The 13,844-nt window shown below is 37.6% G+C and overlaps 1 protein-coding gene across 2 annotated transcripts in view; it reads left to right on the top strand.

The window, feature by feature from the left end:
• PKP2 (plakophilin 2) overlaps nt 1-13,844 on the top strand; it is a 106,844-nt gene that overhangs the window by 19,902 nt on the left and 73,098 nt on the right. For both annotated transcript variants that reach the window (XM_020906721.2, XM_020906720.2), the window contains exon 4: nt 5,316-5,451. In XM_020906721.2, the coding sequence (XP_020762380.2) occupies nt 5,316-5,451 (136 nt within the window). The remainder of the gene's footprint in view (nt 1-5,315; nt 5,452-13,844) is intronic.

Raw genomic sequence — 13,844 nt, 5'->3', positions numbered from 1 at the left:
TCTACCTATCTAATCTATTTCTTCCCAGTAGCTATTTTTTTGACTGGCTAATCATGGTTCTAGATTTATCTCAGTTACCACCTTTTTCCTGACCACTAGGTGCTCCAGATAGCTGCACTGTGTGGCTGTCTCTAATACAGAATAATACATTGTGGTTATTCATTTACCTGTCTGCTCTCCCTCTAATTTTGAGTTATTGTTTTAATAGAGAAGATTTTATTACAATAATTAATCATGTTCCAAGAATGGAAGAAATACTTGGGATCAAGAAATTTAAAATAAAGGGCAAGAAATCTATTCTTAATGATTCCCAGAGTTGCCATCCTGGAGAACAGAAATCATAGAAATGACCATTTCTTGAAAATGTTGCTATGTATGGAAAGGAAAGGGGGTCAGGGATATTTCCTATAATGATCAAGGTGGCATCCATATCTGATTCTCTGCCTCCTTTGATATGTTCCATGGCTCATTTCAGTTCCCCAGCCTGCCCTGAGAACACATACTCTGCTCCCCTATGCCTTGCAGTGTCTCACATTTCAAGCTCTATCTAGTGCCTATATATGGAATTCGATTTTTTCACAAAGTCCCACATGTGAAGAAGTGTTCTTTCACATTTGTGGAACATTCCTATAGAGTAGGAATAAAACTATACTCTCTAAAACGGTAATCCTACATAATGACAGAAGTTATTAAACAATGGGTCTTTGTTTCTAAAAGAAGAATGGCTGGTCATGTAGCCATTTTCTAATGTAGCTGAAAATCAAAATATTGGAGTAGGAGAGATAGTCAATAGCTACTGTAAATCAGACTATTGAAAAAGATTTAAGAAATCACTAAGTAAAACACTGTAATCAGTTTTATGAAAATATGATTTCTGTACACATAAGGGACTGGTGGTTCAGCAAATGAATATTAGGTTGCTCTGCTCTACCCAGCACTGCAGTAAGCACCATAGAGATAAAAATTTAATGGGATATATGAGGATCTACATATATAGAGAGAGGATATATATATCCTCACATATATGAGGATATATGAGGATATATAGAGAAGATCTGTAAAGAAGAAAATAAGACACATCAAGTGCTAGATTGTACTAGTGTCTGTAGGAATTCAGAGAACAGAAGAGTGATGCTTTTGCATTAGTAGAGGGAGACAAAGGTGAGTGACTGTGTCTCTGGTATGATTGCCAGTCAAGTTTGTGATGTAGAGCAGCACAGAACAGAAGAGATGTTGTATTAACTTCCCTTCACATCCTCTTAGTTACCTGATTCTTTAGTTCTTTGATTATTCAGGTTTCTTTCAACTATGTCTTTCTTTCCATTTTTAACAGCCCAGTTCACAACTTTATTGCTTCACCTAAGACTTGTGTAATGCCCTCAAAACTGTCTCTAGAAACTCATATCCACTGTAAAGTCACCTTTGCAAAGCAGTGCTTTCATCACACCTAAAATCTTTGTGAGGTAGGAGGGTTTGCATCTTCTAAGCATCTGACAACACGAGGGAGCTCTGCACGCATCATCTGTTTGCCTGACCTCCAGAGCTGTTCTGATATCTGTGACCAGCCTGGGGTAGATCTGTGACCAGCCTGGGGTAGGGCTGTGTTGTTATGGTCAGGAATGTGGCTGCTGAGGGATTGCAGACCAAAAAAAAAAGTACTGTTTTTAATTTTTTCCTGTAATTACTCATATTCTGACCAATAATACTTTACACTGCTTCCTGTTTACATTTTTATGATGAATGTATTGACATCATATTAACATATTAACTAAAGTGGTTAAAAAGACTCACTATTGGAGAATACATTCAGTGGATAATGGGACCCAGGAACAACTGCTCATCCTGATCCTTCCCTCCCCAACCCTTTTTCCCAAGCCACATTTCTATAGGCTTCAAGAAGTGTTTTGTGAGTGAGCAGAAAGGGAAGGAGGAGGGAAGAAAGGGAGGCAGAGAAGAAAGTAAGGAGGAAGAGAGAGAGATTGAAGTGAAACCAAAGAGGAGCCTGTAGGGCCTTGCCTGCATACAAAATTCCCTCCATGTCCCCCATTTCTTGTTTAAAGAAAGGCTTTAGTCTCCTAGGCTTTCTCTGAGACCCAAAGAGCAAAAGCTTAAGCAGTTAATGATTAGAACATGAGTCACAGGACTCCTGGTTCATCCTGAGGAATATAGATAACAATCTGACATGTATCTTAGAGTTGTTTTGCAGAAATTAGGACCCCTAATCATAGTGGATGGTGACTGTATGCTCACGATTAGCACCTTGACCCCATACTGGTTGGAACCAGAAGGCTGAGTGTTGAGATTCTGGAACCGTCATTCTGTTACCCCACTAGGAATCAATCAGAAGCATATCCACAAGCTGACCAGGCACCCTGCAACCCTCACCCCTAGTTTTCCTTTTAAATATCCTGTCCTGACAGCCATCCTGTTTTCTGAGCATGAGCTGCCCTTTCTCCTTGCTTGGTGTCCTGTAACAAACACTATACTTTCCTTCAGCACAACCCAGTGTCATTAGATTGGCTTCGCTGTGTGTTAGGTGAGCAGACTCCAATTCCACTGGGTAAAGAGAGGAGAATAGAGGAGGAAAGGAATAGCTTTAGCTGGGGATAGGAATACAGAAGGGATGATATTTGAATTGAGTCTTGAAGAATTAGAAGAAATAGATAGAAGGGTGGGTTTCCTAGAAACATCAGAGAGAGCGGCTTGTGAAGGGGCATGCAGCATTTAGAAAAGGATTAAAAGTTGGGTGTGATTGGAGAATGAGTTAGCCCATCAGGGGAGGGAGAGAAGATGGGGTGGAGGGTGGCAAGAGATGGAGCCAGACTGAGGTCAGAACATATGCCATGCTATACAGTTGGACTTTACAGACATTAACAAAACAGAAAACTGATGCCCTGACAGCTGTGGCAGACGTTCTTGTTGAGGAAGTCTGTTCTGTTTGGGAATTGTTTTTAGTAATAAACTGAAGTAGCATTAGGTTGGCTGGTAGTGAATGAACTTCTTTGTGACTCATGTTCAGGAAAATAAAGGATTAGAGTAATGGAATTATTTGTTGGATGGGAAATTTTGTTGGGAAATTCACACTTTCCTGAGTCATTTATGACTTATGAAATGGATTAATGGCTAAATCTTTTAAAAAGAAGTATTAAACAGAAGGTTATTCTTAGCTTATGAATGCTCTGTCATCAGTTTAAATACCTATAGTGGTAGATGGTGAAAGACTTAAAATTTTTTTGACTTTTGATTTCCCTGTAAAGTAATTGGAGTCCATGCCTGTGAAATATTTCCATCTCTTTTTAAAAGGGAGTTTATGTTAAATAAAAGTGATTCAGATTCTAGTTTTAATGGTAATAGCCTACATTTTTACCAATTAAATTGACTCCTGAGGCATAAAAGTTTAAAATATGAGATCATTATGTAATTCTCAGTATAGATGCCAGAACTGCTTCATTTTTAATACCCTTATACTCATGAGGTAACACTTCTGTGTTTGAACATGTGTTTCAGAAGCAGTGGGAATTAGTTTTTAGTCATGAGGCCCGTTACTGTTATCCTCTCACCTGTGCCACACCCATTCACACAGAAACATGCCCCTCACAACATAAAAATGCTCCCCTCAGTACATAGGTGCACGTATTGGTGGGTTAGCCTGATATAAGAGAGAATTTCTTCACCATGCTTGCTAGCGGATGCTGGAAAATACCCTCCCATAATGTCTAAGAAGCCTCTGTTAACTGAAATGAATCAGTTGTAATCCTCTGACACCATAGAGAATCCTAGGTTACTTTTAACGTATGTCTTTAGCCGCAGTCCTAAGATGTTCCATCCTCAGTATGGTTTCTCTGAGGTGATACTTTGTCGTTGTTGTTGTTCAGTCACGAAGTCATGTTGGACTCTTTGTGGCCCCATGGACTGCAGTATGCCAGGCTTCCTTGTTCTTCAGTATCTCCTGGAGTTTGCTTAAATTCATGTCCATTGAATCAGTGATGCCGTCCTAACCATCTCATTCTCTGCCCCCCTCTTCTCCTTTTGCCTTCAATCTTTCCCAGCGTCAGGGTCTTTTCTAATGAGTGGGCTTTTCGCATCAGGTTCAAAGTATTAGAGCTTCAGCTTTAGCGTCAGTCCTTCCAATGAATATTCAAGTTTGATTTTCTTTGGAATTGACTGGTTTGATCTCCTTGCAGTCCAGGGGACTCTCAAGAGTCTTATCCAGCACCACAGTTCAAAAGCATTGATTCTTTGGCACTCAGCCTTCTTTATGGTCCAGCTCTCACATCCATACATGACTGCTGGAAAAACCATAGCTTTGACTGTACGGACCTTTGTAGGCAAAGTAATGTCTCTGCTTTTTTAATATGCTGTCTAGGTTTGTCATAGCTTTCCTTCCAAGGAGCAACTGTCCTTAAAATAAATAAATAAAATTTAAAAAATAAAAAAGGAAGTACAAATACACCTTGGTAATAGGCTGCCTAAACTTTGTCACCCTCCAGGCAGAAGTAAAAGGGGAAGGAGAATTAATGCCGCTTTTGTGAGGCATTTGGGAGTTATTGTTTTATTCATAGCAATTTTATTTATTCTCTATAAATTATCTTCTCAGTATCAAACTATATCAGATTTCATCAATACTGTGTGCATTTGCAATTAATAGAGGACAAAGTATGTTACTTAGACTGTAGCTGAATGTCATTTCAATGGTAACAGAAGGTTTATTAAATTGTATTTAAAAAGGGCTTTTTATTGCATTTAACCAGAATCTTTCCTGGATTCTGTCATAACTTATTTTAACCAAACACACTCAGCTTTCCTGGCTTATACTGTTTATATACTACTATATTCGTTAAGTAGTAGCACTTTTAAGAATGCTTCTTTTAAAACTTATTCTCAGGTGTAATAACAGATTTTGAGCAGAGAAAAACCTAATAAATTTTTGAGGGTAGGTAGGTATTTAACTTTCAGGTGTGAGATTACCAAGGTAGGGATAATTTTTAATTTCTGTGACCAAATTTCTTTTAAATTTCATGTCAGATACATTTATATTTCATGTGAGACATATATGTATCTTAAATAGAGGGAGGTTTCTTCTCAATTCAGTGGTGTCCTCAGAGGCTAGTCTGACCAGAAGTGGAGTGTTTCTGCTGCTGGCTTCCTATACCTTCTGACCTCAGAAGCTAATTTTTCCTTTGCCTGAACAGGAGCCAAGGCTCAGATGTTCTAGGTGCTTCCCGATATTAGCCAGGTTATCCCCTGGAGGATCAAGTTGACAGGCAGGAGAGAGCAGGTTTGGAATCTTGCTGAATCTGTGATTGTTTGTCTAGGAATGTAGACATGGAGATGACTCTGGAGCGAGCAGTGAGCATGCTTGAGGCAGACCACACGCCACCGTCCAAGATTCCTATTGCAGCTACTTTCATACAGCATGAATGCTTCCAGAAATCTGAAGCACGGAAAAGGGTGAGTATATGATCTCAAGTCTGGTGCAAAACAAGCATACTTTCACATGTATTATGGTGATCCTGCAAACTGAAACCAAATTTAATTTAATATTTGAAATTAATGAATTATTTGTGGGCTTCCCCGGTGAATCAGCTGGTAAAGAATCTGCCTGCAATGTGGGAAACCTGAGTTTGAACCCTGGGCTGGGAAGAATCCCTGGAGAAGGGAACAGCTATCCACTCCAGTATTCTGGCCTGGAGAATTCACAGTCCATGGAGTCCCAAAGAGTCGGACACGACTGAGTGACTTTAACTTTCATTTTTTTCATGTCAATCATAGCTTATTTTTTAAATTAATTAATTAATTAAAAATAATCTTTTATTGAGACCTTTTAATCTAAAAATAATATACTAACTACCAAAAAAATTTTCTGCAATCCAGAAAATTAGAACATAAATGACTACATGTACCTCTCCCTTCTCTGTCTGACCTCTCCCTTTAGAACCATCTCCAGAGATCATTGTTTGTAGCAGTCTGTGTACTTTCAGATTTTTTTGAGAGAGAAGAGGGGAGAGAGAGAAAATGAGTGTACATTTTAGGCTATTGTTTTCTATATTTAAAAAATATATTAAATGTGAGCAGTGTGTTCTAAGTTATTTTCCCTAAACAATTTCTTTAACATTACAACAGTGACTCAATGAATAACTTTATACGTCTATCTTTTGGCATTTCCACCAGTGTTGCTATAGGACAGATCCTCTAAGATGGAATCAATAGGTCACTTTGTTTTAAATGGTACATTTGTAGGGGGGGAAAAATCATAGTTCGAAAAGATACGCAGTGAAAAGAAGTTTTTCTCCTACTTCAAACCCCAGTCTAGGCCTCCATCTCCCTTTTTCTCTGAACCTCCCATTCTCTGTCCTCCTCCTCCCCTCTTTCTCTCTTTGTCTCTTACATCAGTTTTAAGGTATCTTTCCAGAGATAGTTTATGCATGTAGAAGCAGTTATTGGATGGGTTGATTGAATATCCTTTTTGTTTTAAAATAAAATCACAAATGGTAACAGGTTACTTATAATACTCAGTACTTTGTTTTAATTTAACACTATATCTTGGAAATCTTCAGTATATATTAGCCCTACCATCATTCTTTAAACTGCTACATAGATTTTTTTTTAATTTATTTCTTTTTAATTGGAGGATAATTACTTTACAATATTGTGTTGGTTTCTGCTATACATCAGCGTGAATCAGCCATAAATATACATACGTACTTTCCCTCTTAAACATCCTTCCCACCCCATCCCACCCCTCTAGGTTGTCACAGAGCACTGGATTTGAGCTCCTTGTCTGTTTTACATATGGCAGTGTATATGTTTCAATGTTAACTCTCAATTCATTCCACTCTCACCCTCCTCTACTGTGTCCTCAAGTCTGTTTTTTGTTTGTGTCTCCTTTGCCACCCTGCAGATAGGTTCCCATCAGTCCCATCTTTCTAGATTCCATATATGTGTGTGTGTGTGTTAATTAAAACTGCTACATAGATTTCTCTTGTATAAATGAACTAATTTTGTTTGTTCAGTTTTTTAACAGTTTTATTAAGGTTAAAAATGACAAAATTTTTGATACATGTTTTGATGCATTGAAACCATCATCACAGTCAATACAGTGAGCAAATTCATTACCTCCAAAGCTTCCTTGTGCCCCTTGGTGATCAGTACATCCCACCCCTCCACAACCCACTTCCCATCCCCAGGCAGTCAATGATCTGCTTTCTGTTGCTATAGATTAGTTGAATTTTCTAGAATTGTATATAAATGGTATCATAGAATAAATATGCATTTTTTCTGTCTGAATTATTTTACTCAGCTTAAATCTTTTAAGGTTGTATGTATCAAAAGGGGTGTGTGTGTGTGTGTGTGTGTGTGTGTGTGTGTGTGGCTGAGCAGTATTTTGTTTTATGGTTACCATAATGTGTTTATCCACTTACCTGTCAATGAGCATTTGAGTTTTGGCTATTACAAATAAAGCTGCTATGAACATATGTTTACAAACAAATGTTTTAATTTCTCTAAGGTAAATACCATGGAGTAGAATGCCTGGATGATATTGTAGTTGTTAGACTTTTTAAGGATTTGCCAAACTGTTTTGCAAAGTTACTATACCATTTTACATTGCCATTAGCAATGTATGAGAGTTCTGGTTCTTCTATGTCCTAACACTTGATATGGTCAGTCTTGATTAGAGCCAATAGGTTATAAGTAGTATTTCATTGTGGTTTTAATTTGCATTTTCCTAATGACTAATGTTGAGCATCTTTTCATTTGCTTGTTATCTATATATTGATACCTTCTTTGGTGAAATGTGTTTTTAGATCTTTTGCCTATTTTTTATTTGGGTCTTCTGTTTTCTTATTGAATTTTGATATTTCTTTATAGATTCTGGATATGTCTTTTTTCATATGTATGATTTGGAAATATTTTCACTCAGTTGTGTTTTGTTTTTTCATTCTTTCAACAGTTTTAAATTTTGATGGAGTATAATTTATTAGTTTTTTCCTCGTGGATCACACTTCTTATTGTATATCCAAGAAATCTTTCTGTTCTCAAAGGTCACAAAAATAATCTATATTTTCTTCCAGAAGTTTTTTTAAGTATAAGTCTTTATAGTTGAATAGTCCATTTGTGGTTAATCTTTGTATATATTGCAAGATGTTTACCAGAGTTCCTTTTGTTAAAATATATATATCAATATATGCAATTGTTTAGGCAGGATTTGTCAAAAAGACTACCCTTTTGGTAATGAGTTATTTTTGTACTTCTGTTGAAAAGGAATTAATCATATACATGAGTTTAATTCTGGACTATGCATTCTATCCCATTGACCCCTATCTTTATACAAATACCATACTGTCTCAATTACTATAGTTTTATATTAAGTCTTGAAATTAGGTACTGTTAGTCCTCTGACTTTGTTCTTTTTCAGATTATTTTGGCTTTTGTAGTTTTTTTTTGCAGTTCCATTTGAATTTTAGAAACAAGCTTGTCAACTTCCATATTTTAAAACCAACTGTTGGGATTTTGTTTTGAGGTTGCATTGAATCTGTAGATCAATCTGTGGAAAACTGACATCTAAACAAGTTTTCTGACCTCTGAACATGGTATATTTTACCACTTATGTTAGTCTTTAGTTTCTCTCAGCGGTGTTTTTTAGTTTTTACTCTAGAGATCTTTCATGTCTTTTGTCAGACCTGTCCTTAAAGTATCATATTCCTAGATGCTTTTATAAACGGTCATGATTTTTTCATTTTAACTTTTTATAGTTTCATGATAGTAGATAGAAATTCAATTCATTTTATCTATTTATTTTGTATGTGTGTTATTACTAAATTTACTTATTAGCTCTTGTAACATATTTATAGATTCATCACATTTCTACATAGAAGATATACCACCTGCAAATAAAGACAGTTTTTTTTTTTCCTTTCCAATCTTTGATTTTGTGCTGGCTCCAGTACCTCCAGTACAGTGTTAAAGAGAAGAGTGGATATGTTGTCCTGTTCCTGATCATAAGGGAAAGCATCCAGTTGTGCTTTCATTCTTAAGTATGTTTTTACCTGTAAGGTTTTCTGGTTGTTTTCCTTTTTTGAGGAATTTAATTTGGGGGATTTTTGTTGTTTTTTTTTTTTTTTTTGGAAGAAAGGAAAAGGCTTATACTTTAATATTCCTAACAACAGTTTTTCCTGCTTTTTCTTTTGTCTTTTGTTTTTTTTGATTGAGATATAATTGGCATATATTAATTTTAGACATACAATATAATGATACTATATATGAATGTATTGTGCAGTGATCACCACAATAAATCTGGTTACCATTCATCACCACACATAGTTATGAGATTTTTTTTGTCATGAGAAGTTTTAAAATCTACTGTCTAGCAACTTTCAAATATGCAGTACCGTATTATTAACTATAGTCATCAGGCTGTACAATACATCCCCGGAACTATTTATTTTACAGCTCTAAGTTTGTACCTTTTGACCCCCTTCACTCAGTGTACCCTCCCTCAAACCCCTTCCCCAGCCTCTGGCAACTGCCAACCTGTTCTCTGTATCTATGATTTTGTTTTTGTTTTGTTCTGTTTGTTTCTTAGATTCCAGATTTAGTGAGATCATAGGGTGTTTGTCTGTCTCTGACTTATTTCACTCAACCTACTGCCTTTAAGGTCTATCCATGTTGTTGCAGTGACCGTAATTGCTTCCTTTTTATAGCTGAATAATATTCTATACATATATGGAATATATGTGTGCACACACACATACCCCACAACTTCTGTATCTGCTCATTCATCAGTGGCCACTTATGTTGTTTCCATGTCTCTATAAATAATGTTGTAGTGAACATGGGGATTCATCTATCTTTTTGAGTTACTGTTTTTGTTTCCTTAGGATAAATACCTATAATTAGAATTGCTGGATCATATGGTAGTTCTACTTTTCATTTTTTGAGGAACCTCCATACCATTTTCCAAACTGTGCCCATTTACATCCCTACCAGTAGTGTATAGGGTTTCCTTTTCTCCATGTCCTTGCCAGTGCTGTTGTTTCTTGTCTTTTGGTAATAGCCATTCTAACAGGTGTGAGGTAATCATCTCATTGTGGTTTTGATTTGCATTTCCTTGATGATGAGTGATGTTGAGCATCATTTCATGTATTTTTTGGCCATCTGTCTGTTTTCTTTGGAAAAATGTCTATTCTTGTCCTCTTCCCATTTTTTAATCAGGTTGTTGATGTTGACTTGTATGAATTATTTGTACATTTTGTATATTAACCCCTTATCAGACAATTTGCAGTTATTTTCTCCCATTTACAGGTTGCCTTTTTTATTTTTTTTATTATTTTTTTGGATGTGGGCCATTTATAAAGTTATTAGTGAATTTGTTGTAGTGCTTCTGTTTTATGTTTTAGTATTTTGACCACAAGGCATGTAGAATCTTAGCTCCCTAGCCAGAGATCAAACCCATACCCCTTGCACTGGAACATGTAATCGTAACCACTGGACCACTATTTCTGCTTTTGTTGCTTTTTTCTTCGTGAGTCAAATCCAGAAATCATCACCATTAACAAGGTCAAGGAGTTTACAGCCTATATTTTCTTCAGGAGATTTATGGATTCAGGTCTTAACATTGAACTCTTTAATCCATTTTCATTTGATTTTGGGGTATGGTATAAGATAGTTATATTAAACATGTTTGGAGCTAAGTTGTCCACCAGGAAGGGATAAGGAACAAGCTTGTCAAGAGCTGCACTTGCTGCATGTGTATTTTCAACTCCTGTAGAGGACTAATGATCCCAGGAGCTGCAGGCTCATCTAGTACATCGTAATTTGATCACAGTAACAGATTAGTGGAGAACAGCTAATCTTACCTATTCCACAAGAAAGCTTTTGCACCTTGCTATATTAGACTGGAGAATGGACATGTTGGGTTTTTAAAGTCATGCCTTTGGGTGCTCTGGGCATCATAAGGTGGTTGGAAGGGATTTTTCCAGCCCTTTACAACGTGACCAGCAGTCACCCTTCAGGGGGAAAAAAATGGAAACACAAAATTAGATACTGTAGGACATTTTCATATACTTATTGATGTCTATGAGTGTTCAATAATTTGATTCAACAAGTTTTGGGTTTTCTGGTACTGAAATAAATTTCTGAAATCTAGGAATAAATGTATTAAATACTTGCACAAAAACTGTGTTTCTTCAGAGGCACCTAAAAATACATTATCAATATAATTTTAGCTAAAATACAGCTGCTAAGTTCTTAAACTGCCTTCTATCAACAGATAAAGTGGTAAAAATCAACAAAATAGTTATGTTTCCATGTTTTATGTGTGCTGTGCTTAGTTGCTCAGTCATGTCTGACTCTTCGCAACCCCATGGGTGGTAGCCTCCCAGGCTCCTCTGTCCATGGGGATTCTCCAGACAATAATGGATTGGGTAGCCTATCCCTTCTCCAGGGGATCTTCCTGACCTCGGAGTCGAACTGGGGTTTCCTGCAAGGCAGGTAGATTCTTTACCAGCTGAGCTACCAGGGAAGCCTGTTTCTATGCTTTCTACTACAATTTATGTATGTATGTAAGTGTATATATATTGGAGAAGGCAATGGCACCCCGCTCCAGTACTTTTGCCTGGAAAATCCAATGGACTGCAGTCCATTGGTGGTGGTCTGCAGTCTGCAGTCCATGAGGTCGCTAAGAGTCGGACATAACTGAGCGACTTCACTTTCACTTTTCACTTTCATGCATTGGAGAAGGAAATGGCAACCCACTCCAGTATTCTTGCCTGGAGAATCCCAGGGACGGGGGAGACTGGTGGGCTGCCGTCTATGGGGTCGCACAGAGTCGGACACGACTGAAGCGACTTAGCAGCAGCATATATATATATATATATATATAAGTCAGTTCACTGATATATATATCAGTCAGTTCACTTCAGTCTCTGAGCTGTGTCCAACTCTTTGCAACCCCATGGACTGCAGCACGCCAGACCTCCCTGTCCATCACCAACTCCCAGAGTTTACTCAAACTCATGTCCATTGAGTCAGTGATGCCATTCAATCATCTCATCCTCTTTCGTCCCCTTCTCCTCCCACCTTCAGTCTTTCCCAGCATCAGGGTCTTTTCAAATGAGTCAGTTCTTCATATCAGGTGGCCAAAGTATTGGAGCTTCAGCTTCAGCATCAGTCCTTCCAATGAATATTCAGGACTGATTTCCTTTAGGATGGACTGGTTGGATCTCCTTGCTGTCCAAGGGACTCTCAAGAGTCTTCTCCAACATCACAGTCCAAAAGCATCAATTCTTCAGCACTCAGCTTTCTTTATAATCCAACTCTCACATCCATACATGACTAGTGGGAAACCATAGCCTTGACTAAATGGACCTTTGTTGGAAAAGTAATGTTTCTGCTTTTTAATATGCTCTCTAGGTTGGTCATAGCTTTTCTTCCAAAGAGCAGGCATCTTTTAATTTCAGGGCAGCAGTGACCATCTTCAGTGATTTTTGAGCCCCTCAAAATAAAGTCAGCCACTGTTTCCACAGTTTCCCCATCTATTTGCCATGAAGTGATGGGACCAGATGCCATGGTCTTAGTTTTCTGAATATTGAGCTTTAAGACAACTTTTTCACTCTCCTCTTTCACTTTCATCAAGAGGCTCTTTAGTTCTTTTTCACTTTCTGTCATGAGGGTGGTGTCATCTGCATATCTAAGGTTATTGGTATTTCTCCCATCAATCTTGATTCCAGCTTGTGCTTCATCCAGCCCAGCATTTCTCATGATGTACTCTGCATATAAGTTAAATAAGCAGGGTGAAAATATATAGCCTTGATGTACTCTTTTCCCAATTTGGAACCAGTCTATTGTTCCATGTCCATTTCTAACTGTTGCTTCCTGACCTGCTTACAGATTTCTCAAGAGGCAGGTCAGGTGTTCTGGTATTCCCATCTCTTTCAGAGTTTTTCACAGTTTGTCTTGATCTACATAGTCATAAGCTTTGGCCTAGTCAATAAAGCAGAAGTAGATGTTTTTCTGGAACTCTCTTGCTTTTTCGATGATCCAGCAGATGTTGGCAATTTGATCTCTGGTTCTTCTGCCTTTTCTGAATCCAGCTTGAACATCTGGAAGTCCACAGTTCACGTACTGTTGAAGCCTGGCTTGGAGAATTTTGAGCATTACTTTACTAGCATGTGAGATGAGTGCAATTGTGTGGTAGTTTGACCATTCTTTGGCATTGCCTTTCTTAGGCATTGGAGTGAAAACTAACCTTTTCCAGTCCTGTGGCCACTGCTGAGTTTTCCAAATTTGCTGGCATATTGAGTGCAGCACTTTCACAACATCATCTTTCATGATTTGAAATAGCTCAACTGGAATTCCGTCATCTCCACTAGCTTTGTTCATAGTGATGCTTCCTAAGGCCCACTTGACTTCACATTCCAGGATGTCTGGCTCTAGGTGAGTGATCACGCCATCGTGATTATCTGGGTCATGAAGATCTTTTTTGTACAGTTCTTCTGTGTATTCTTGCCACCTCTTCTTAATATCTTCTGCTTCTGTTAGGTCCATACAATTTCTGTCCTATATTCTGCTCATCTTTGCATGACATTTTCTCTTGGTGTATCTAATTTTCTTGAAGAGCTCTCTAGTCTTTCCCATTCTATTGGTTTCCTCTATTTCTTTGCATTGATCACTGAAGAAGGCTTTCTTATTTCTGCTTGCTATTCTTTGGAACTCTGCATTCAGATGGGTATATCTTTCCTTTTCTCCTTTGCCTTTCGCTTCTCTTCTTTCCACAGCTATTTGTAAGGCCTCGTCAGACAACCACTTTGCGTTTTTGCATTTCTTTTTCTTGGGAATGGTCTTGA

This window comes from Odocoileus virginianus, chromosome 23 (genome assembly GCF_023699985.2).
Source record: "Odocoileus virginianus isolate 20LAN1187 ecotype Illinois chromosome 23, Ovbor_1.2, whole genome shotgun sequence".
In the NCBI taxonomy this organism is placed as follows: Eukaryota; Metazoa; Chordata; class Mammalia; order Artiodactyla; family Cervidae; genus Odocoileus; species Odocoileus virginianus.
Note: the sequence above shows the minus strand (reverse complement) of the source record. Positions and strands in the feature narration are given on the sequence as shown.